The sequence below is a fragment of the Myodes glareolus genome, chromosome 26, assembly GCF_982192425.1.
Source record: "Myodes glareolus chromosome 26, mMyoGla1.1, whole genome shotgun sequence".
NCBI lineage: Eukaryota > Metazoa > Chordata > Mammalia > Rodentia > Cricetidae > Myodes > Myodes glareolus.
In genome coordinates, this window is record NC_142051.1 from 36,798,629 (window position 1) to 36,822,439 (window position 23,811).

The 23,811-nt window shown below is 44.7% G+C and overlaps 1 protein-coding gene across 2 annotated transcripts in view; it reads left to right on the forward strand.

The window, feature by feature from the left end:
• Positions 1-23,811, forward strand: part of Cfap54 (cilia and flagella associated protein 54) — a 270,869-nt gene that overhangs the window by 112,196 nt on the left and 134,862 nt on the right. For both annotated transcript variants that reach the window (XR_015736721.1, XM_087901949.1), the window contains exons 35-39: positions 963-1,150; positions 3,225-3,452; positions 10,494-10,717; positions 10,816-10,951; positions 13,051-13,162. Coding sequence is in view for 1 of the 2 variants with exons in the window: in XM_087901949.1 (XP_087758075.1) it covers positions 963-1,150; positions 3,225-3,452; positions 10,494-10,717; positions 10,816-10,951; positions 13,051-13,162 (888 nt within the window). In the remaining variant the exon portion in view is untranslated. The remainder of the gene's footprint in view (positions 1-962; positions 1,151-3,224; positions 3,453-10,493; positions 10,718-10,815; positions 10,952-13,050; positions 13,163-23,811) is intronic.

Below are 23,811 nucleotides of genomic sequence, written 5' to 3' on the forward strand. Positions count from 1 at the left end.
CAGTGGACTTTCTTGCTGATCAGGGTCCTCAGTAGCTGATTAAATTGCCTTGGTAGTGTTGGCTCACAGTGAGGTATTCGACATGCTTCTGATTCCTCTAGGTGCAGATCTGTACTCACATATCATATTGGTGAATGAATAAAGAACTGCTCTAAACCTATGGCAGGGAAGAACAGAACTAGGCAGGGAAAGCTAGGCTGTATGCTGGGAGAAAGAAGGGCAGAGTTAGAGAGACGCCATGTAGCCCCGCCAGAGACAGATGACAGAACTTTAGCTGGTAAACCACAGCCTCATGGCCTCACACAGATTAATAGAAATGGGTTAAATTAATATGTAAGAGTTAGCCAATAAGAAGCTAGAGCTAAGGGACCCAACAGTGATTTAATTAATACCGTTCCTGTGTGATTATTTCGGGGCTGAGTGGCTGGGAACCAACAAGCGGCCCCCTCCTTACAACAGAGACAGGACATTAGACTTGAACTGTTTGGTGACTGTATGGGAGGGGAGATAAGTGGCAGGCAAAACGCTTTGGGATTGATTGATGTCACCCCAGCAGAGGAATGAGTGGCCAGGGTGCTACTCTCTCCAGAGCACACAGGTCCTGGGGGCAACCGGGAAGACTGCAGGACATGGGCCTCCGTCACAGTGCTTCCTAACCCCTGTTCACGCCTTTCACTGCCTGCTCCCTTTGCCCCCAACTTAGCCCAAGGTGCTCTTCTCAGGCGGGGAGCCGTGCCTGCCGACCTCCAACTGAGAAGTGCCCCTTTCTCTAGAACCCTCCCCGGTTTGGTTGTGTCTCTGATTGTCCCATTCCTTCTCCAAGTTTATGTGACATGGTCATGTGTTACGGTTTTACAACATACGCCATCTTTGTTGGAATGTAATGAGTGTTTTATGCTTGGTATCTTTTTTTTTCTGGGTAATGTTTTTTGACAGCGTTGTGATTTGTTTTTGGAATGCAGATATTGAAGATTTTTCTGCGTTTTGGAATTCAAAAAGTGAAGATAATGTTTCCAAGATAAAACCAAATACAATTTCTGAATCAGAATCCCAGCTAGGCATTTGTATTAATGACAGAGAGAAGGATCGAGCGCTGAACTGGGGACTGGATCATTTTATGAAAATCTTCTCATGTTGCAGGAGAGCAATGGTAACGCAGTCCTTTCCTTGGCTCCTGCAGTGGACCAGATGTGAGGTTCACCTATAAACCCAGATGTGTGAGATGTGTTCACTTACTACAGCCTTCACCTTGCTAGGTTTTGCCTCAGCCATCGTTGAGGTTTGCTGGCTATGTGTTGTCTGGCTGTGTGGCTCATCTTTCTAGCTGTCACCTTTGCATCCAGCACCTCCTTGGTGACCCTTGTTGCCGTGAGGATCCTGTGATGATGCGTGTGCCTTGACTGCTTTCCTGCAGCAAGCAGGAAGGGGGATTCTTTTGTGGTAACATTGAGTGTGTCTCCAGTGTTGCCCTCACCAGCGGGTGCCATAACCTTCTCTCTTTCCTCTAGCGCAAGGAAGATTGATGATGCAGTCTGTGAAAGCTCCGCCCTTGTCTTAACTTCCTGAAACTTCCTAATTTTATCAGCCATTTATCTCCATGTATGTCAATGCTTCTCTCTCTCTCTCTCTCTCTCTCTCTCTCTCGTGTGTGTGTGTGTGCGCGCGTGTGCATGTGAATGTGTGTATGTGGTATATGTGCACATGTGGGTGCAGGCGTGTGTATACAGAGGCCAGGTGAGGACATTTGCTGTGCCGCACTGTTCTGTCATTCAGTGCTGTGTGCTGTCATAGACTCTCTCACTATACCTTGAGCTAAGCTGGTAACCAGCAAGCCCCAGTGACCCTCCTGCCTCTGGCAACCCCAACAGTCCCCCCAGTGCTATAGTTACAGGCACAGTGTACCTGTTACTGTGGGCATGCCTGGCTCTTTACGTGGGTCCTAGAGATTTGAACCCAGGTCCTCATGCTTACCCAGAAACCATTCTTCCCTCCTGCTCCATCTCTGCAGCCATCACTTGTGCTTTTAAAATACTAACAGACAAACTCAGGATTGAAATTATTAGCCATAAAGGAATTAGTTTCTTTTTAATCATAGCAGGGAAGTCCTATGTTTGAAATGTCTTGAAAGGTAAGAGGACCACTATACTTTCAAAACAAATACCACTTGGGTTCAAGGAAACCCAGCCATCCCCTTGGTGGTGAACATTAATCTTGTGCTCCTGTCTAATAGCTGCAGGCTGCGGGAGGAGCCACACCTCCTGCTCAGGCTATGGAGCTCAGCTCTCCTTGCTCCCTTTTCTCCCCCACTCCCATTGCAAAGGCGCTCAGTCTGCTTCCTCCCCAGCTCACACTTTCACCCTTCGCCCTCTGTGTTCCTCTCTGCCTCCACACGCTCACATAACCTGCTTACTTTAGGTTCCTGCACATCCCCTCCCGCTCAGAAAGGCATCTTCTGACCCTTCGCTACCATAACCTCTCATTCCTTGCCAGTTCTGACTTCTGCTTTAGTTTTGTGAGTTATTTTTTATTATCTGTAAGTGTGTGTTTGTGTGTGTGTGTGTGTGTGTGTGTGTGTGTGTGCACATGAGGTACAGATGCTCAAGGAGGCCCGAAGCATTGGATTCCCTGCAGTTGGAGTTGCACGTAGGAACCCACATCAGGTCCCCTGGAAAAGCATTACATGCCCTTAACTGCTGAGTCATCGCTCTGACTCCTGCTTTATTTAAAATAAAATAGATTTCCCCCTGAAGTCCCATGCTTGTGTATCTTCCTACTGTTGATCTTCTCTTGTAAACTGAAGTAGCAGGAAGGTAGACCAGTTGCCCTTGCTCACTGCTGTATCCACAGCACCTATAATAATGGGATTTGGGGATTCTGGCAATGAATTTGCAAAGCTTACTTTTTTACTTAGTGGATTGAGGATCATGGGCAAGTTAGCCCAGGCTGGAGGGCTAGCGTATGCATGCCTCTCTGGTTGAGGGACTCAGACCAGCCATGTGCATGCCTCTCTGGTTGAGGGACTCAGACCAGCTGTGTGCATGCCTCTCTGGTTGAGGGACTCAGACCAGCGCATGTCATACTGTCGAGAATGGGAGTGGCACATAAGATGGTCTTAGTTACTTTTTTTTAAATCATTAACATATATGTTTGCAGATAAAAAGTCAGTTTCCCAGACATCTATAACGCTTGGAACTCTGCGGTACTGAATGTGATGTTTGCCTTAGGTTCTTGCTTATCGTGGTGGCTATTGGACTTTACTGCAAAACTGCTGTAGGGCATTCTGGAACTTTGTCCGGGAGCTGCAGATACTACTGAAGCAGGCCGTGGACAACTACAAAACCTTTCCTATTAGCCAGGACGGCTTTCTCTGCATCTGCGTGCTACCATTCAACCTGGGTGCAGAGCTACTTATTGACATGTTAATAAAGCTGCAGAGCACCAATTCCATCAAGGTGAGGGCACTTGGGTAATTATTTTTATTGTATCCAATTAAAAATATCTTTTATTGCGAAGCTTGGGATAAGTAGAAATTGATATTTTTCTTGTGTTCCCATTTGGTTTGTCTGTTTTTCATTTGCTTCTCATTATAATTTTGTTCACAGCACATAACTTGCATTAATGTTAATTAAAAATACCTTAGCCTGAAAATCCAGCTTGTTTGAAGGGAAGAGAAAAAAACCCTTACTGAATTTCGTCTCCTATATGAATTGACTTTGGTGTATTTAATCCACGCAGAAGCCAAGCCTCTCAGGTTACCTCTCTCCCCAGTGGTCTGTCTGGCCCTATTCTATTTCTCCAGGTGCTAAGACTTGTATCTGCTGAAAATCTATCACACCATTATTAGATTATGGGAATAAAATAGAAACAATACAACATGCAAAACCATAAACATATTGAAAATTAGCAAACTCCTAATCACATTGAGTTATAACATTATAACATTTTGAAGGAAAGTATCTAATAACAATACCACGAAAGACAAAGCTTGTAAATAAGATTAAACTCTTTAAACTGAGTGTTCCAATATTAACTTTAAGTGAGGTATGATCATTTAAGAATGTGTTCTATAATCCATGGCGTAGATGATAGCAACAAAAAGAGATAGCTGAGAAGCTAATAAAGTAAGACTAAATAATAACCAACCCAGAGGAATGAGAGAAAGAGCAGATGGCAAAACATACAAAGGACAAACTGAAAACCAAATATCAAGTATTGTCGTGGTTTAAATGAAAATGGCACCAATGGGCTCATAGGGAGTGGCACTATTTGAAAGGATTAGGAAGTGTGGTCTTGTTGGAAGAGGTGTGTCACTGGGAATCGGCTTTGAGGTTTTAAAAAGCCCATTCTAAGCCCAGAGTTTTGCTTTTCCTGCTGCCTGCAGACCTGGATGTAGAACTTTCAGCTTCTTCTCCAGCACCATGTCTGCCATGCTGATAAAGAACTGAACCTCTGAAACTGTAAGCAAGTCCTCCCAGTGATGTGCTTTCCTTTATATGAGTTGTCATGGTTATGGGGTTTCTTCACAGCAATAGAACACTGACTAAGACAACTACTAAAACTAACTCAGTCATAGCTGTACCTATATTAAATGTAAGTTGGCTAAACAGCATAATTAAAAGGCACAGATTGTTTGGGTAGAAAAAAGACACATCTATTTCTTCATAAAGAAACAGTCTGAACATTAAGAAACATAACACACAGAGTTTGAGGCCCGTGCACAGGTCTGCACCAGGTGGGGTCCTAGAGCTGGAAGGAGAAGAGAGCAGAGGCCCCACCCCTAACCAACCCAGAAGCTATCTTCAGTTGATAGCCGCTTGCAGATAAATTTTAGTTTCCTTCAAGGAAATCTCAGTGTGGAAACAAACTACTCTGAAGGCTAGGTAGGCTGCATGCCCAGCGTTAGATAATGAACTGAAAACCAACTCAGTGACATCTTTGTAGGTTCTTTGTCTCACAATGTCATGTTAGGTCTTTTCCTAATTTTCATTTTATTTAATCATTTTAAATGTTTATATATGCATACATATTATATGCATTATACACAGTAATACATATTTATTCTCTCTTTTTTGACCCCTACATCTCCTTTGAGTATATAGAATGACTTATAGTTTAAAGAGCTTCCTGAGTGTGCAAATCAGTGAATCTCTATTTCTTGTGCTTTCTCTTGGACCTTTTCCTTTCTGTTCGTTTGTTTTGTTCAATTTCATTGTGTTATTTTTTGTTTTATTTTATTTTATTATTATTCTTTATAAACCTTTTTTTAAAAAAAAAATGAGAGACAAAAGGGGTGGATTTGGATGGGAGGGGAGAGGGAGGAACTGGGAGGAGTTGAGGGAGGGGAAATGTCAATAATCAGGATATAGTATGTGAGAAAAATATCTATTTTCAAAAAAGGAAAACATATCCAATAAAGATTCAGGTGCTTTATAACACTAATAATGCCTGGAAAAAAAATAAAATAAAAACATGGAAGAGATATATCATTGAAAATACCAGCATGAAAAGATGGAATAAATCACATTGGAAACATTATGGCATTGAAATAGGAAAGGAAACAAAGTACAAATGTGTAATTTCATGATCTTTCAAGGCCTAGTAAAGCTTTAGTCAGTAGGATTCTAAACAGCAAATAAGACGATCAGCAGACTTTAGAGACAGCTTATGACGGGAAAGATGGTTCAGTGGGCAGAGTGCTTGTCATGCAAGTGTGAAGACTGGTGTTCAGATCCCCATGGCGTTCGGATCCCCAGGGCCAGGTAAAAGCCAAACCATCCAATGCCTAGAAAGTGAACAACGGAATCCCTGAAGTAAGCCAGGTGGCTGGGCTAGCTGAATGGCAAGTTCTGTCCTAGTGTCTCAGGTGCAGAGAGACTAAGGGGACTACTCAGTCTCAACCACTGTACATACAAACGGGGCTTCCAGGACCCACCACCCGACTGAAGCTCGTTCAAGCCGTAAGACCTGGTATTGGCACGAAGAAGGCAGCCTGTCAGTGGGACAAATGGAGACTCTGAAGGCAGACCACACACAAGCTTGAAAAGGTGACAAGGTAGGCAGTGGAACTGAAAGGGACCCTAAAGGAAGCGGTAGCCGCTGGCACCCAGAGTGCGGACCAGGGCCATGTGGGGTTATCCTGCCTCTAATCACTGTCGAGGGGAACTTGAATGCCAGTATTCAGGTAGAAAATGAAGAAAGGCTGTTGGACTTACAGGATCAAGATTTGTCAGCTCTTGGGGGAATGAGTTAAGTAGAGGAAGAGTGACTTGGGGTATACCAGTCAGAAAAACTCCCAAACTAATCAGATCAAGCGTTCAGACCTCACAGTTGCCACAAATGTCGCTGACGGAGGAGCATTCCAGAGAAAGCCTTAGGAATGCAATCAACAGCATCAAGCCCTCGGGAGCTCTCCAGGAAGCAACATGGTTTCTTCAGCAACAAAATGAAAATTTAAAAAGGGAGATGAAATCATCGACTAAAAAGGACTTGAGCCATACCCAGCGTGCAGTGTTTGGGCCTGTGCAGGTCTCGTTTCAAGAAATGGGAACATTTTCAGTGTGGTTATTGAAGGGGGATTTTAAGGAATTTGCTGGTTTTTTTTTATGTGTATGATGTGTGTGTGTGATGTGCATACATGCATGTGTGTTTGCAGGTGTGTGAGTGCCCCAGCGTGCATCAGGAGGTAGGAGGACAAACTCCCTCACATGTTGATCCCTGTTCCTGACTTTGACCCAAGGTCTCTGTTGTTTTACACTTTGTGCCAGGCTAGCTGGCCCACAAGCTTCCACGCCACCTCTCCTCTTGTCCTGGGGCACAGATGCTGCTGTCCCTGGTGTTTTTATGGGTTCCGTGGATTCAGACTCATGTCTTCATTCTCGGGGGGAAGGAGGGGGATGTGCACTTCTGTCCACTGCACCATCTCCTCAGCCCTTATTTTTCTCTATTTTTAAAGTAGGATTATAACATTATGTTTATGTTTTTGTAAAACGAATCCCTCGCTCTTTAGAGATTATATTGAAATATTTATAGATCGATTAGTGTAATGTCTGATATATATTTAAAAATAATGAGCTAACTGGGTACACCCTAAAGCTTGAAAGCTACTGAAGCTTGTAGAAAGTGCACGGGTTTTATTTCCCTACTTTTTTAGGTGCTATAAATTGTCTTTAATAAATACTTTAAAGAATTGCACATGGCACATGACACATGACACAAAATCTTTAAAATTGTAGACTGTGACCACACCCAAACCCTTGCCCTCCAAATGCTCTGTTTCAGTCCTGACATGTCAGCTCTGCCTGCTTCTCAGTATTGTCTGGTAGCATATTATGTCCCCTGGCCCTGACCGTCAGGTTGGAGTCAATGGAGAGATGGATGTTGAATGGCATACTCTGAGATAGAATCCCAGCTTTGTTCTTAGTGTGCTCTGTATTAGAACATATGCTCACCACTGAGGGCTCCCTCAGCCTCCATCCTCCCTGACGCAGTGTGTAAGCCTGGAAAGCCAGAAAGGGCTGAGTGGGTCCGGTCAGCAAGAGGAGGGTGAGTGCCGAGGCCTCCACTCGGGGATTAGAGAGAAGGAGCTTACACACCTGTGCGCCACCACAGACTACATACATGTGCGCCACCACAGATGTTGTGGATTGGGACCTGGACTCATAACTCACAACACGGTTTCCTTTGAGTATGTTCCACACGCTGGCACCGTGTCAGGTGTGAACCTCACACAGACAGTACGTGCTGCGGCACCGTTTCACCCTCTGATCCTCCATAGCCAGACATTCTTCTTGCTCAGCCTCCATCTTCGTCCATGCCTTCCCCCTGTGGCTCTGGTTACTCTCAGTGAGTCACCAGGACAGAATGAATTGACCCCATTCTGCTGTATATTTGAGCGATAGCCTGGCCCGTAGATGGGCCTCATGCATTTTGCTTTGCTGCAGGAACTTTTAGAGGAATACACAAATGCATCAGGACTCACGGAAATGAGCACACAATTGTAGATAAAATTGTAACTTTTCTGCACCCAAATCAGGCCTCTAGAGAAAAGCCCCCGTGCTGACTAGTTTTATATCAACTTGACACAGGCTATAATCATTTGAGAGGAGAGAACCCTGGTTGAGAAAATGCCTCTATAAGACCAGGTTGCAGGCACACAGGCAGTGTATTTTCTTAATTAGTGATTGATGGGGAAGGGCCATCCCTGGGCTGGTAGTCCTGGGTTCTCTATTAAAGCAAGCTGAGCAAGTTAAGTGGAGCAATCTAGTAAGCAGCATCCTCCATGGCCTCTGCATCAGCTCCTCCCTCCAGGTTCCTGCCCTGTTTGGGTTCCTGTCCCCACCACCTTGAATGATGATGTGGATGTTAGATCACAGCAATAGCAACCCTAACTAAGACAGAAATGGGTGCAAGAATAGGGGTATTGTTGTGACAGACCTGATCACATTACTTTTGGGAAGACTGTGACAAGACTTTGGAACTTTTGTATAGAAAAGGCATTGAGTGTTCAAAGCTCGGTGAGTTTTGTTCTGTTGAAGCTTGGAAGACAAGAATATTGAGAGAAAAACAGATGATGGAGACCTGCTTGTGAAATTCCAGAGGTTAAGTTGGAGTCACTTTGACCCCAATGGGGCCATTGCCTATTTTGAGCTAAGATTCTGTGGTTCTGGTTAGCTGAGGCTGAAGAATTGGCTGTGATTACCAAGATACCAGAACAACTAAAGGGAAACCTTTGCTCACTGGGACAGCTGATGTTAGGTGGCAGGAGCTGAGAGATTAGCAGGGTTTAAGAAGAGACCAGCATCCGGGAGGTGAAATCGTCTGAGAAGTGTTTCCTCCGAGTCCACACACAGAAGCTGTGCCCCAGGGGCCAAGGCTGCATTCATGCTGGCAGCCGAACTTGTCAGTGGGTGAGCGTCTCTGAAGCTGCCCTGAGTTTGAAAGCACAAAGAACAGCAGGGCTATGAGGGACAAGGAAGCGGTAAAGGTGCAAGCTCATTAGGAGTGTATGGTCTAGGATTAAAGGGGTCATGCAGAGAAGTTGAGGCTTAGCACCTTGAAGAGAGTCCAGGAGAGGCTATTGGTAAAGTACAGTCTAGTTGCGGCAAGAGACCCCAGCATTTTGGAGCTGTCGGTACCAGGGGACGACCACCAAGGGCAGTAGCAGCCGTCGAGAAGATGATCCTTCCGTGCTATGAACGGCTGTTCAAGTCCTCTGGAGGAGCCCGGAAGACGAGTGGATTCCAAACGTCGGACGCCGAGTTATCCACGCAGCCGCACTTTGTTCTCGCTCCGCTCAGATTGTGACGGCGCCCTGGTTCGTCCCTCTTGGCGTAAGAAAGTCTTTAATTTACTTTTGATTTTGTAGGACTGCGCAGCTGTAGATTTTATATTTTGCAAAAGACTGGATTTTAGACGAGACCGAGTTTTTAAAAAGTCTCTATTTAGAAGACGTGTGGGGCATTTTAAATTGGAAAGAGTTTTATATTGTGATGCTGAAATTAATGTGGGATGTTGGGGATGGAGGAGAAAGGAAGGGATGTGGCTTAATAGTGATGTTGCTGTGTCAAGTTGGCAAGGGATCAGTTGTGCTAGACAGTTGGATGTCAATTTGACACAAGCTATAGTCATCTGAGGAAAAAAACCTCCATTGAGAAAATGCTTCCATAAGACCAGGCTGCAGGCAAGCCTGTATGTAGGGCATTTTCTCAATTAGTGATCAGTGGGGGAGAGCAGATTCCATCATGGGTGGGGCCATTGTCCTGGCTTCCATTAAGAAATCAGGCTGAGCAAGCCACAGGGAACAAGCAGCACCCCCTCCGTGGCCTCTCATGCATCAGCTCCTGCCTCTAGGTTCCTGCCCTGTTTGAGTTCCTGTCCTGACATCCTTCAGTGATGTGGAAGTGTAAGCCAAGTAAACCCTTTCCTCCTCAACTTGCTTTTGGTTATGGTGTTTCATCACAGCAACAGTGACCCCAACTAAGACACCTTCATAAAACTGACTTTTATATTAAGGAATTGGGTTTAGTATTCTACATCCAGTTAATGGTCCCAACATACCAGGAAAGATGATTATTTGTACAAACTAAATGGTTTTTCCTAAAAGCTTTATCATATTGGCTTAATGTTCTTACTTAAATCAAATGTTAATACATACCAAGAACAGACCTCCACCACTGCTGTCTAACAAATATTAGCTGTCACTAAATAAGTTAAAAATGTGAAAAAGTGAAGACCAGGCAAAATTAAAACCTTAGCCGCGCTGTCACATGTCTGGTGGCTGCACTGAATTACAGCGCACACTAAGCCAGCACATGTCCATCGTCGCCGAGGGTGTATCGCACAGCGCCATCTCCCGTTGCGAAGCTGTGAATCCCGTAGCGTGAATTTCCCTTCGTGCTCAGTTCTTTCTTGTGTTGCATTACCACATTTGTTTACCCGAGGTCTATGTAGCGAGACAGTAAGCTGGGCAATTTATCTCCGTGTGCTTCCTGCAGCCAGTCGAAGAGAAAGGCGACTTCAGCATTCCCAGCTGCTACGGGAACATCAAGAACGAAAATGGGGGTTCCAGCTTGATTTTCGAGGACCCTTTGGACGATGTCAATGTGGTCGATTTGAAATGGATCCGTGACTTTGTGTTAAAGTCTCTGGAGGTTCTGTACCAAGTAGAGAAGTGGGAGACGCTGGTGTCTCTCGCCATTCAGTTCAACATTGTTTCACAGTATGTCCAGCTCCAAAGGCGACCAAAGTTACAGGCTTCTTTGGGGGGTGTCTTTTAGCACAAGTTAACTTTTTAATGTGTTCTTTATCACCACCCAGTGAGCGGTATACAGAGCAGGTGACCCCGTTGTTGGTGTATGCACAGCGCCAGTTGCTCCTGAGGATACAGGCGTTCAATGGCCCCGATGTCGCTCAACAGGCTTGTGGCAGATATGAGACTGACAACAGAGAGAAGGTGAGCCGGGCTGTTTCTCAGGCAGCTGCAACACATATAAAAGGGAAGGATTTGGGAGCCGAATTAGCAGTATTTTCACGAGGCCATTCTCCATCCAGATCCACAAACATTATTGACAACTTGCCCTTGCTCAAGCACTTCCCAGATACAGCAAAGCAGAAGCTAAGGCCTTCTCCCCAAGATCCGCAGGTCCAGGTCAGGGCTGACACACTCATTAGATGCAATGGGAACAGTACCTAGATTCCAAAGTCATTCTCAGGGGCCTGTTTAATGTTTGAATTCCTTTTCAAATAAAGAAGTTACTTTTAGGACAAAGGAAAATGCTTTCATTTTTACCATGACTTCTTTTTGTACTTATACCAACTTATGAAATTTAATTTTAATATGTACTTTAAATGGAGCACTAAGTCCACAAAAGTGAAACGGTCCAAGGCTTGTGGAAACCTTGGTAATCTTGACAGAGATGGAGGAAGGGTGATGTAAATTTTCCAGTTGACTAACTCATTGCACAAGTGTGAGTTTGTGACCCACTCTGAGTCTGCCTTCCCAAAGGCCCTGACCTGTTGTAGAATATTATTGTAAGATCTGTCACATTAGTTTCTGCTGTGTAGTTTATGTCTTTGATATTGGCTAGCACTCGGTACTTTCCCAGCGGGTATTTTGTTGTTTGTCTTGGACAAGATCTCATATAGCTCAAGAATGACCCATAACTGGCCCCATAGTAGAGGGTGACCTTGAACTCCTGAGCCCCTTGCTACTGACTCCCGAGTCCTGGGATTGTAGGCCTGTGCCACCACACCCAGCTCTCCTGCAAATCTTTAAACTTTAATCTTATTTGGATATCCGTGAGACAGGGTCTGTACAGCTGCAGCTGGCTTGGAACTCATTGTGCAGACTAGGTTGGCCTTGACTTTATAGCAGTCCTTCCAGGTCTGCCTCTTGAGTGTTGGGATTACAGATGCCTTAGACCATACCCATCTGTCACTGCAGGTGTTAACTACGCTATCCTTGAGACTTCTCACCTCAGGGTCACCTCAGCATCTGTTATTACTTTAGCGCGATGTGAGCTTCCCTTCACATGCCCACACTGACTTCCCCTCCCCTTTCATACTCTTGGCTGAACCTTCCCTTTTCTCCCGTATTTAAAACCATGTGTCTGTTTGCGCTATTTCTCCATAGCAGCTAAAACTCTTTAACATGCTACATGATGTATCTTAGCATTGTATTTCTTCTTGGAACCCACTGAGATATCGTCCTTCAGAATAGAAATTTTTGTTTGTTTTGTTCTCTGCCACTACACCATCCCTTCAGTGTGAAACAGTGCGTGACACACTGGAGTTCAATAAAGATTTATTTAAAGGAACTGGGGAAAGGATGGGGCATCCTGGTGTGTTTTGTTAAATTGCAGGAAGGAGTTTGCGTCTTGTCAGCCTCTGTTTTCATCTCATTATGGAAAGGCCTCAAGGGACACTGAAGAAGCATTTTCACCAGACCTGAACCGAGAGGCAGCTGTGCCTTGAGTGATTGGTTGGGGTTAGACCAAGGGCTGTGAGGAGAGACATGGAGGGAACAGGGTCTTGGACGCTTTAAAGGAATTTTCTTTCATCTAAACACTTCTCTGTTTTCACATATTTTATAATTTGAGAACTCAAACATCTGTTCAAGAATTTGTCCAAATAGTATAGAAGCAATTAGTTTTGAAAAACTTCATCAGGGAAGTTAAAATTGCATTAATTATGAGTAGGCTGGAACTAAATCTGCCTTTGGAAACTAAGCCTGTGTTTGAAATGTGCTTCAATTCACATAATGGAATATATATTTAGATCAGCGAATTTATAGACTATCAGAAAATCATATTCTAATTGCTGCATATAATTTCCCCAATGTTCTCCCAGCTGTGCTGCTGTGTACAAGAGAAATATGAGAAAAATTATGTAGCTGTGTTTTCCCCAAAGTCCTCATGGCTGAGTACTGCCCAGCCAGCTTTGATTTGTAGGACTGCTTCTCATCTCTTTCGGCAGAGACTGAGACAAACATTTCAAGTCAGCCAGACTTGAAACTACGCATGCCTAAGTGTCTTCTGTCCTCATCTTTTTAAGATAACTTGCCGGAACTTCATTGGGAAGCAGCTCACGATCGACCCTGCTTCCCCCAAGAGCCTGGCCGATCTCGAAGGCAGCTCTGACTTGCTGAAGACACTCATCCTTTCAGGTGAGACGCGGCTTGAACTGGGACCTCAGTTTTCTATAAGGTTCGCTGTCGTGTCCCACAGGGTGAGCCAAATCTGTTTTTCAGGTTTACTTGGAAATAAATCATTTGATACTTATCATTTTGTAAATGTCCTGCAAAGATGATTAAACACTTTTATAGGTTTAAAAAACTTTATAAACTGAGGGAGATGGAAAGGAAAGGAGAATTGAGGAGAAGAGTCTATTTTATGCATTTTTCTGTCTTTCCCTTCCGGGGAACTCATTTTTTCTTAACTTTTATGCCTGTTTGTTTTACCGATTTGATTCTTGACAGTAGCTTCCATTTCCTTCTTCAGTGTACAAGGTCCTACTGACTGTGCTGTGGTTAGTTGTTGGCGTAGTCAGAGAGTTGGTGAGGCCTCTGGCACGCCTTGACTTACTTGCTGAAGAGGCTTCCAGAACGTTTCTGCCAGAGCAGCTTCTAGAAATGAAGCAACAGAATAAGATAAAAATAGAGGGGCTGAAGAGGTGGCTCCTCAGTTAGGAGAGCTCGTGTGGTCCCAGAGGCCATGCGATCGGTTCCCAGCACCCACATGTGTCACACGTAACTGCTGTGATTCCAGCTCCAGGCAGCACAGCCCCAACACAGTACTCTGTGAGTGTCTGCATACATGTGGCATAGACTCACGTATGTGCTTGCACACAGATAAAAATAAAATAAATTAAACCCAAACAAATCTAATTGTATCATCATGCTTAAACAAACATGTAATTGGGGACTTTTTGTCCCACCCGATCCTTCAACCGCTTTTAAAATAACCACTCTGAGGCTTAATATTAATTGTAAATATTTATGAAGAGGGACACTTAAAAGAAATCCCACACTAGCTCAGAACTGAGAATAGACAGTTGTTTATTTAGGGGTAGACTCACAAATCAAAATCCTCTGCTTGAATGGAGATCAGAAACCGAATCCCACAGCTGGAAAAGAGGCTGGACGCAGGCTCTACATTGGCATATATAGTATAAGAGGCCACGCCCCAGTAGGCAGGTAACCACTGGCTGCAAGACTGCCTACAGCATATTTAGCCGATGGCTCAGGCCTATTACGTTTAAATCAACCCACTTCTATTAATCTGTGTGTTGCCACATGACCTGTGGCTTACCGATGTGCTCTGGCATGTTATTTCTTGGGTGGCTGGATGGTGTCTCCCAGACTCTGCCCTTTTTTCTTCCGTATCTCTGCTTGGATTTCCTGCCTGGCTGTTTCCTGCCTTGCCATAGGACAAGGCAGCCTTATTTTTCAACCAATGAGAGCAACACATAGTCCCAGTGTCCAGAGAGCCCATCCCATGCCAGTTCTTTAAAGAAACAGATGAGAATGGAAGTAAAGAGTGTACGGTGCTGTGCTTCTCACGTGTCCATGTTTCTGGGACAGGAAAGGAGCACAATCTTTGGGACGTTGCAATTGTTTCACTTACTATTTATCTACTAGTTTCCTGTATGCGTAGATATGCCATGCGTCAGTTGCTGAGTTGGTCCTCCAGTCGTCCAGCCGTTCAGCAAACACTTACTGAACATGTGCTAAGATATAAATGCCATCATAATGTCCCGAGAACACACAAATGAATGAGATTACTGATTCGTCAGAGGAGTTTATGGTCTGTCCAAGGGGATAAATAAAGTGGGGCTTGTAATCGATAATATTTTTACTTTCTCTGTTGCTATAAACTGCAGTGGTGTGTAGCTTGCATTCACCTTTGAGGGACTACAGAAAGGCAAAAGGTCAGCGAGGTTGCAGGAAGTAGGCAGTAAAATACCTCAGCGAGCAAGATGAAGGGGCCCAGCTTTAACTGGGGAGCAGAGGGGAGCCAGGCAAAGCGATGCAAGCAGGAAAGAGTCAAGTGATCTTATTCGCCCTCTTCAAAGACTACTATGGCATTGTGGGAAATAGGTTCAAAGGAGGTCACATGGAAGCCAGCCCCCCTGCTCCTGGATTGTATAGAAACGGAGGCCTGCAGTTGAGCAGCTACAGTAGAGAGGAAACAGACATGAGAGATGGGGAAAGGGAGGCCACAGGACTTGATTCTATTCTGACTAGGCATGGAGGGGGGCGGAGGAGGATGGAAGGAGCTCCGTTGTCATGGGGTTTGCATCAGGTGCCTGGGAGAAAAATGATGCCTTCATCCAGGCAGGAAAACAGCGAAAGGAGGCACAGGTCAGAGGAAAGGGGTGTTGTTGCATTCCCAAGTTTGCCTGGATGGGTGAGGAGAGGCATGGGGTGGATGGTTGGTGGATACCCAAGGATAGGCGTGGGGTGGATGACTGGTGGATACCCACAGACAGGCGTGGGGTAGATGACTGGTACATATTCATGGACAGGCATGAGGTACATACCTAAGGACAGGCGTGGGGTAGATGGCTGGTAGATGCCCACAGACAGGTGTGGGGCAGATGCTGGTGGATGCCTGGGGAGAGGTATTGGCTAGGTGAGTGGATGTACCAATGTGACATTCATAGTACGCTGGTTTGGAGAACTGTTAAGTCCTTAATATATTGGTGGTGGTTGGAGTAAGGGAGAGTTCTATGGACTATAGGCCTGAGGATGTCTATCACATTTAGGCAGCAATGGAAGTCAACCATGGTGGCTATCCAACAGTGACAGGTCACTCCTGCATCTCACAAACGACCCTAAGAAAGGTCGTTTTATTGCTTCTGTGTCTGCATTCAGTAAGGCTGGATACTGAGCTGATGTCACACCTTGACACAACTGTGCCAGGAAACAGGACTCTGATGCCGCAGTCTGGGGAGTTTATCTGGTAGGCATGGTGTGAGCACAGCCTTGGCAGGCTACACATGCATCTACCATATGCTTTGTGCTAAGGGGCATTATTAGGTTCATTAGTTAATTTATTTCTAACTTTTTAAAGCTTTATTTGTTTCATATGTATGATTATTTTGCCTGCATGTGTGTTTGTGCACCCTGTGAATGCCTGGTGTCCAGGGAGGCATGGCGAAGGTCTCACATACCCTGGAAACCAGAGTTAAAGATGATTGTGAGCCCCAACTTGGGTGCTAGGAATCGAATCCAGGTCCTCTGCAAAAACAAGTGCTCTTAGCTGCGGATCCATCTCTCCGTCCCCTAGTTTCATGTATTAATTACAATACCCCTTCCCCCAAAGAGATTTACAGCTACACATTGATTTTTGCACAGATGTCTTGTGAATATTAGCTTACCAATATCTAATACAGTCAGTGTATTGTTTCCATTCTAGGGCATGTGATAAATCATATGGTGCCTTTTGAAGCTGCAGTTAGAGGGGTGGGGAGGAAGGGGGAGGGAGCGGGAGGAGGGGGGAGTGGGAACTGGGATTGGTATATGATAAACCATACAGTGGCTACTGAAGCTGCAGTTAGAAAGTGACCCATGCTATGTCTGATGACATCCCCTTGCCCAAAGTGCCATGGCCATACCTAACTTCAAATGAAGCATTTCTGAGTCTTCTTGATTTGGAGAGTCAGATGGGGGCCCAATGGTTATCATGGATGCAAGCCAAGGATGAACGTGCTGTGAATGAGGCATGGACACAGGCTGGGAAGCAAGGGTGAAATCTCTGAGAACAGGACACACAGGTCAAGGGGAGGGAGGGAGGGAGGGAGGGAGAGAGAGAGGGAGGGAAAGAGAGAGAGAGACAGAGAGAGACAGAGAGAGAGAGACAGAGACAGAGACAGAGAGAGGGAGGAGAGAGCGCGCAAAAAGAAAGCATTAACAGTCAGAGAGGTTACACGATTAGAATGGGCTACCTCTTGCATTGGGCAATGTGGTATCCATTGCTACCAGCTTTTTGCTTTCATACTTTGCCTTTTTCTAGTTGTTTCCGTCATCCCACACCCAGGTGTAGGTGAAAAACCCTTCCCCTCCTTTATGTCCTGCATCTCATTTCTTAAAGGAGACTTATCCTGACCATTGCGGCCGAAATTGTTACCCCCAGTTCCTTCACCCAGCACTGTGCAGTGTCTCATGAAGCGCTTTTCGCCATCAGTCGTGGTACATATTTTAGGATTTGTGTTGCATTGATTGGTTACTAGGCTCCGGAAATCTTTGTCGTGGTCACCGATACGACCGGGATGCCGAAGGCAGTAATTAATGTGTATCTGTTTGCTGAATGGGTGACTTTGTGACTGGAAATGGTGATGGGGACAGCAGAAATATTTGTGTTGTGGGGCAGTGGTGTTGAGCCGCGTCTGCAGGGATCCAGTAGGTAGTCAGTTGTCTTTCAGAAAGCCTGGGGCTTGAGGGCAGAGCATGCACAAGCTGGGCAAATATTCTGCCACCGTCTGGCCTACCATCTCATTTATGTGTGTCCTTCTATTGGAAGAAGTGTGTCCATATATTAAATGGAACGAGCCACCAGAGAGGGAGCGCCTAGCCACCAAAAAGAATGGCTTTTGATAGAACAAGGACCTTGAGGAGAATGAAGGCAGAGGCTGGGGTGCAGACAGGAGGGCTGGGGTGCTCCTTCTGTCTAAGGTAGAAAGGAAGGATGAGAAATTGGGCTTGATGCAGAAGCTTTGTAAGGCTGGAAATTGGAGGCGCTCTCATTGGGCAGGAGGGACTTTCTCACTGATGGGGGTTTAGAGTGTAGTCAAGGTTGCTAAGACTGGAAGTGTTCTTCCTCTCTAAGCTTGGATTGGCCAAAGACCTTAGGGGATGGAATATGCCCCCTGCCTTAGGATCCTTACTCAAATACAATTGCCATTGTGTCTTCTGTTCTATAAAGAATAGCTCCAGCCATGAGAAAATGTGCCAAGCAGGGTTGTAATTAAAATGGTGACTTCCATCAAAGTGGGAAGAGCAGCATCCTGGGAAAATTGTAGCCCTTTTTGTAAACCAGAAGATGCTAATTGATTATGAATACACTGAGTCTAGAAAGCACTCTGGTTACCTCCTATTAAACTGTGTTTATGTAGGCAGTTAGGAGTGGGAGGGGCCAAAGGGAAGGCAGGTGAAGTGTGCAGTGCTCCCTTGATGTGCAGCTGTGTTGTGATTAGGATAACAATATTTGAGGGAACACAGATTTGAAAATACTATATGGTAGTAGTCATATCGAGCTGAAATGCTATAAGAGTCTTTAATTTTCATGGTCTTGTGGAGGTAGATGTTGTTATGCCCACATTGTAGGTAAGAAAATTAAATATTTCTAGGGATTAGAGATTTTTTTTATTCAAACCCTAGTCCAGTTGTTCCATCCACAACTGTTCCGCTGAGCTATCAAGCCCAGTATGCGTTGTATACTTCAGGTTACAGTCATCTGTAAATATACAGCACTCAAGAAAGAAGTGGATATTTATCAGGGATCACAGGAGTGGTAGACACTTTATTCTGACTTATTGTGGTGGTATGGTAATTCTAGGTGACCCGGCATACGTACAGGTTTTATATTGAGTTATTACAAACTTGACTTCTGACTTGAACCTCTTTGTAAGAATCTGGGGCCTGTGTAATTAGAAACATCTATGCTTTTGGGTTTAAGATGATGAAATTGTCTCAGAATCCTCAACTCAGCTCATGAACATGTTTACAACTATATTGGGCCTTGGGTATGTCTCTATGACATGCTTGTAATTTTTTTATAAGCCACAGTCCACTCGTGACAGGTTCCACACCAGATCATTGCTTTAGGGCCTCAGAATTTCTTGTGGCAGAAAAACATTTGGTGGCAATGCTTTCATTTCTTCACAGCAGATACTGTGATGGCCCAGAGCCTAGAAACACTTGGTGTTCTCGTTACTTAGCAGCATCCTATTCTTCCGTCAACTATTTAATAATGCATATGTAATTTGGTATAATCTCGGCAGGATTTGAAGACGTGAGACTATCTCATTTTTATAGGTTATTCTTGTATGGATGCATACCTTGCCTGCTTGTTCAGCTCTATCTGGGAGATAACCTTAGATACGCCCTTTATTGAAACTTTTTTACATCCTGTGCTGGACCTCTATCTTGAGTCTTGGTCTGATTGGATATTTAAGTTCTCTGCTAGGGCTAGTTGGTCCTTAGGTGTGCTGGAATTTTCAGCCCTTGGCAGGTGTGTTTCATTCACGTCTTTGGGCGTTGGGGTGGGTGGGTGTGATCAACCGTGTGGAAAGCAGACTTATCTTCCTCTCTAGGTTCCTCCTTGGTAGACCCAACACTTGGGTCTGATTAGCCTTTCCTTGCTGCATGGCTACAGTCAAATGCACAGTAGCCTACCTTCTACCCGATTCTTCCTCCTTATTGACTTCTAGCTATTGAAATACTATTACTGACTTTGAAATACTTTCTGGAATGGTCCATGGAAAACATCAGAGTGCAATCCTCTTGATACAGGCCCGTGGGGGTTAGCCTGGAGCTCACGATGTTTCTGTTCTTCTTTGATTGTTGTATCTCATGGAGACAGAGAGAGCTACAGCAGCAGAACCCTAATGAGGTCACAAGGGGAAAAGGTGTGCTAAAACTCTGAAGAAAGGAAAAGGAAATAAAAGAAGAAAGAAAGAAAAACAGTTTAGGAAAACACAAAGAGGCGTCAACTATCAATAGAGGTCCCATAAAGACACATGAGTAGCAGGGTGGTCTCACTCAGACCATTTATTTTAAACACATTTTTAAGGTTTAGCCTGGAATGTCAGTTGTGTGAGAACCAACTTTATGGTCTGTTCAGTCGTATTTCTCCAGTGCCTGACATGGTGCCCAGTGCACACCAGCACTCCATATAAAGCCATGTGACACCTCATGACAGGGATACACTAGGAGAAGGCAGTGGCTGGGCAGTTTCATTGCTGTGACAACAGTAAGCAAAGATGCCTATTGCCATCAGGTGGTGGGAGCTTGTGGGAAGGCCATCCTGTTGAAAGTGCTGTGATATGCTACAAGTCTGTTTTAGAAACTGATTAAGTAGCAATGGTGACGGGAGTCTCCATAGAGCAAATGCTTGCCCTATAACAGATACCTTCCCAGACACACAGGTTAAAGCAGTAACTCTCCGCGGTGAATGCTATCAACGCATTTTAATGGATGCTTTAAAACTAAGCCTGGAGAAAGTAACTCCCTCTCATATTATTTTGTTTATTTTAAAAATTAAAATGTTGCATAATTTCCCCTCTAACTCCATCTCTATCCCCCTCTCCTAAGTTTTGACATTTTTTTCTTTAATTATTATTGTTATACATACAATATATATGTATGTATATATGCATATGTATACATAAATAAATATATAAGTACAACCCATTGAGTCGTTTAGTGTTGCTTGTATGTATTATATGTTCTTAGGGCTGATGAGGGAATTAGTCCTAAGGAAAACTCAGTCCCTCCTCCCCCCATCTCAACTGTCGTTAATTTTCTATAGCTCGTCATCAACGGATGGAATGTTAATTGGTGTTGGAGTTGCTCAGGTCTTGTTGCTATTTCATGGGTGGATCTCTCACTAATATGTGAATGTTCTTTTAGCTTTCTTCCTTTCTCTTGGATCATTATGGGCCAAATGTTTCTGACCCTTCAAAATTCATGTGCTGAAATTGTAGTCCCAATATGATATTAGAGGGGGTCCTTTAAGAGGTGAGTAGGTCGTGAGGGTAGAGTCCTCATGAGTGGGATTGTGTTCTTTGAAGGAAGCAGAGGAGAGTGCTCTAGGCCTCCTTTTGTGGTGTGGAAAGGATGCAATTTGTTTTTATTTATTTATTTATTTTTTTTTTTAGTAAATTTTATTAAATTATAAAAGTTTCCATTTCCGCCCCCCCCTCCCAACACCCTCCCACTCCCCCCACTCCCCCCCTCCTTCCCCTCCGTCCCCCAGGGCAGTCAGGGTTTCCTGCCCTGTGGGAAGCTCCAGCTCCCTCCCCCTCCCTCCAGGTCCAGGAAGGCGAGCATCCAAACAGACTGGATCCCCAAAATCCAGCATATGCAGAGGAAACAGGTCCCAGTGTCATAGTCAATGGCTTTTCAGAAAGACCCCGGGCCAGCCACAGTCAGAGAATCCGGCCAAATTCCGAGAATCTGGCTAGATCACGTCCTCGTTCAGTCCCAGTCCGACTGGCCCTGGTAAATTCTCATCAGATCCGTTCCCTTGTATCAGTGGGTGATAGCATCCCTTGCAGTACTGATTTCGTCTTTCATGTTCCTCCTCCTTCTGCTCCCCCTCCGGACCTCGGGGGGCTCAATCCGTTGCTCCAATGTGGGCCTCCGACTGCATAGCCGTCCTTCGCCAGATGAAGGATCTATGGTGATAAGCAAAATATACATCAGTATGGTCATGGGCCACGGCCGATTCAGGCACCCTCTCCTCTGTCCAGAGAGCAATCTGGGGGATTTCTCCTTGGACCTGGGATCCCATATATAATCAAGTCTCCTGTAAACCCTAAAATGGCTCCCTTAGTTGAAATATATTGTTCCCTGATCCCATATTCATCCTACCTCCCTCCCCCCCATCCCCGGCCACCAAGCTTTCCCCGTTCCTCCCCTACTCCCTTCTCTCTAGCCCTCTCCCCATCCATCGACCCTCCCACCCCCCCATGCACCCGAGGTTACCTGGGACTCTTGTCTATTTCCTACCTCCTGGTGGATAGCTAAATAATCTTCATCAGGTTCATCTTCTTATTTAGCTTCTCTAGGATCACGAATAATAGGCTCAAAGACCTTTAATTATGGTTAGAATCCACTTATGAGTGAATACATACCGTGTTCCTCTTTTTGGGTCTGGCTTACCTCACTCAGTAAAGCGTTTTCTATTTCCATCCATTTGCATGCAAAATTCAAGATGTCGGGAAACTGGGAGTCAACCTCCCTCAGGACCCAGCAATACCACTCTTGGGAATATACCCTAAAGATTCCCTAACATACTACAAAAGCATTTGTTCAACTATGTTCATAGCTGCACTATTTGTAATAGCCAGAACATGGAAACAACCTAGGTGCCCCTCAATAGAAGAATGGTTAAAAAAGGTGTGGAACATATATACATTAGAGTTTTACTCGAAAGGATGCAATTTGAAGGTAGCTGTCAGCAATCAGATGTGAGGATCCTTACCAGAACCCGAGCATGTTAGCACCTTGGTCTAAGATTCCCAACTTCCCTGTCTGTGAAAGGTAAATTTCTTTTGCTTATAAGACATGCAGTCTATGACACTTTGTTATGGCAGCCAGACTTTAATGAGGCATTTGTTTTTTTTTCTTTCTCTGATCTTAGTCTCCAAGCAGAAGAAGATAGAACTAGAAGCTAATGAATTCTTGCAAGGAAAAAAAAAACCCACTAGCAATCTACAAACTTGAGGGTGTTGTAAATAAGGGTATGGGTGTTAGAGGTGGGGTATGAGGAATACAGGGAGTGTTTTGAAGAGAATAGAGAAGTGGGAAACCGAGGTATGGAAATTGAGATTAGCCTACAAAAGAGATTATTTATAAAACATGTCCAAGCCTTTCATCTTTGAAGTCCCGCAGTCATTAATTTGTTGATAGAATTCTTTGGAGCTGTATCATGTAATAGGTTGCAGGTACTAGAGATGTCATACTGGACTAAAGGGACAAAGACTTTGTCTTCAATGAACTCTGTCATAGTGGAGAAATCCAATAAGCAAATAAGACACAGCATGTCAGCAGATCATGGTGGTGCGCGGATAGTCGGGCAATTCTTCCGTTTTTAAGTAGAGTGATAATTAAAGGCCTCGCTGAGAAGTTAACTGCTAAGCAATAGCCTCAAGGAATTTAGAAGCAAGACAGGATATGGGAGAGAAGAATGTTCTAGACCTAAGTGAGCCGGTTGTGTTAAGTCCTGGACAGGAAGCATGGCAGGGGTGTAAAAGGGAGTGGAGGACAGAATAGTAGGAAACAGGCAGAGTCAGTTCCCACAGGGTTAGATAGGTTAATAGAAAGCTGAATAGCCAATAGCCAGGCAGGAGAGAAAAGGCAGGATTTCTGTGGAGAAAGAAAGAGCTCTGGGAAGAAGAGAGGCAAGAGACACCAGCAAGATGTGGAGCAAGTCACACATACAGTAGAGGTGAGGTAACTGAGCCATCAGGCAAAATGTAGATTAATAAAAGCAGGTTAATTAACTTCTAAGAGCTCATTGGGAAAAAGTCAAGCTAAAGGTCAAACTTTCATAATTAAGTCTCTGTGTTGTTATTGGGGAGTTGGCAGTCCATCAAAGGAAAGTCTACTACATTTGAGGAAACTTGCTGCAGTGGTAGGACCTATGGGGGGTATGGCTAGGGTAGAAAGAGGGAAGCCAATTCATAGGTCATTGCTTTAATTCCAATGAGGCAGCAAGGCCCAGACATGGTGGAAGTGGAGGGGAGTTCTTGAGAGACAGTGGACTTTAGGTATTTTCTGACGGGCAGTTAGTTCTCTATGACTTGCCATGGAATTGATTTGGGATCTGAAAGGAGAAGAGCTAAAGATGATTCTGCCTTTTGTCTGCACATCCATAAAAATGGAGACATTTTCTGTGGAGATGAGAAAGACTGGAAGGAGTAGAGGAGTATGTGAGTGAGCATGTGTGTGTGCGTGCGTGTGCACGTGTGTGTGTGTGTGTGTGTGTGTGTGCGTGCGTGTGCGTGCGTGTGTGTTTTAGGAAGTCAGCTGGGGACATGTTAGGATTGAGTTGTTGCACTAACAACAATGTGACCTTTAGATAGATG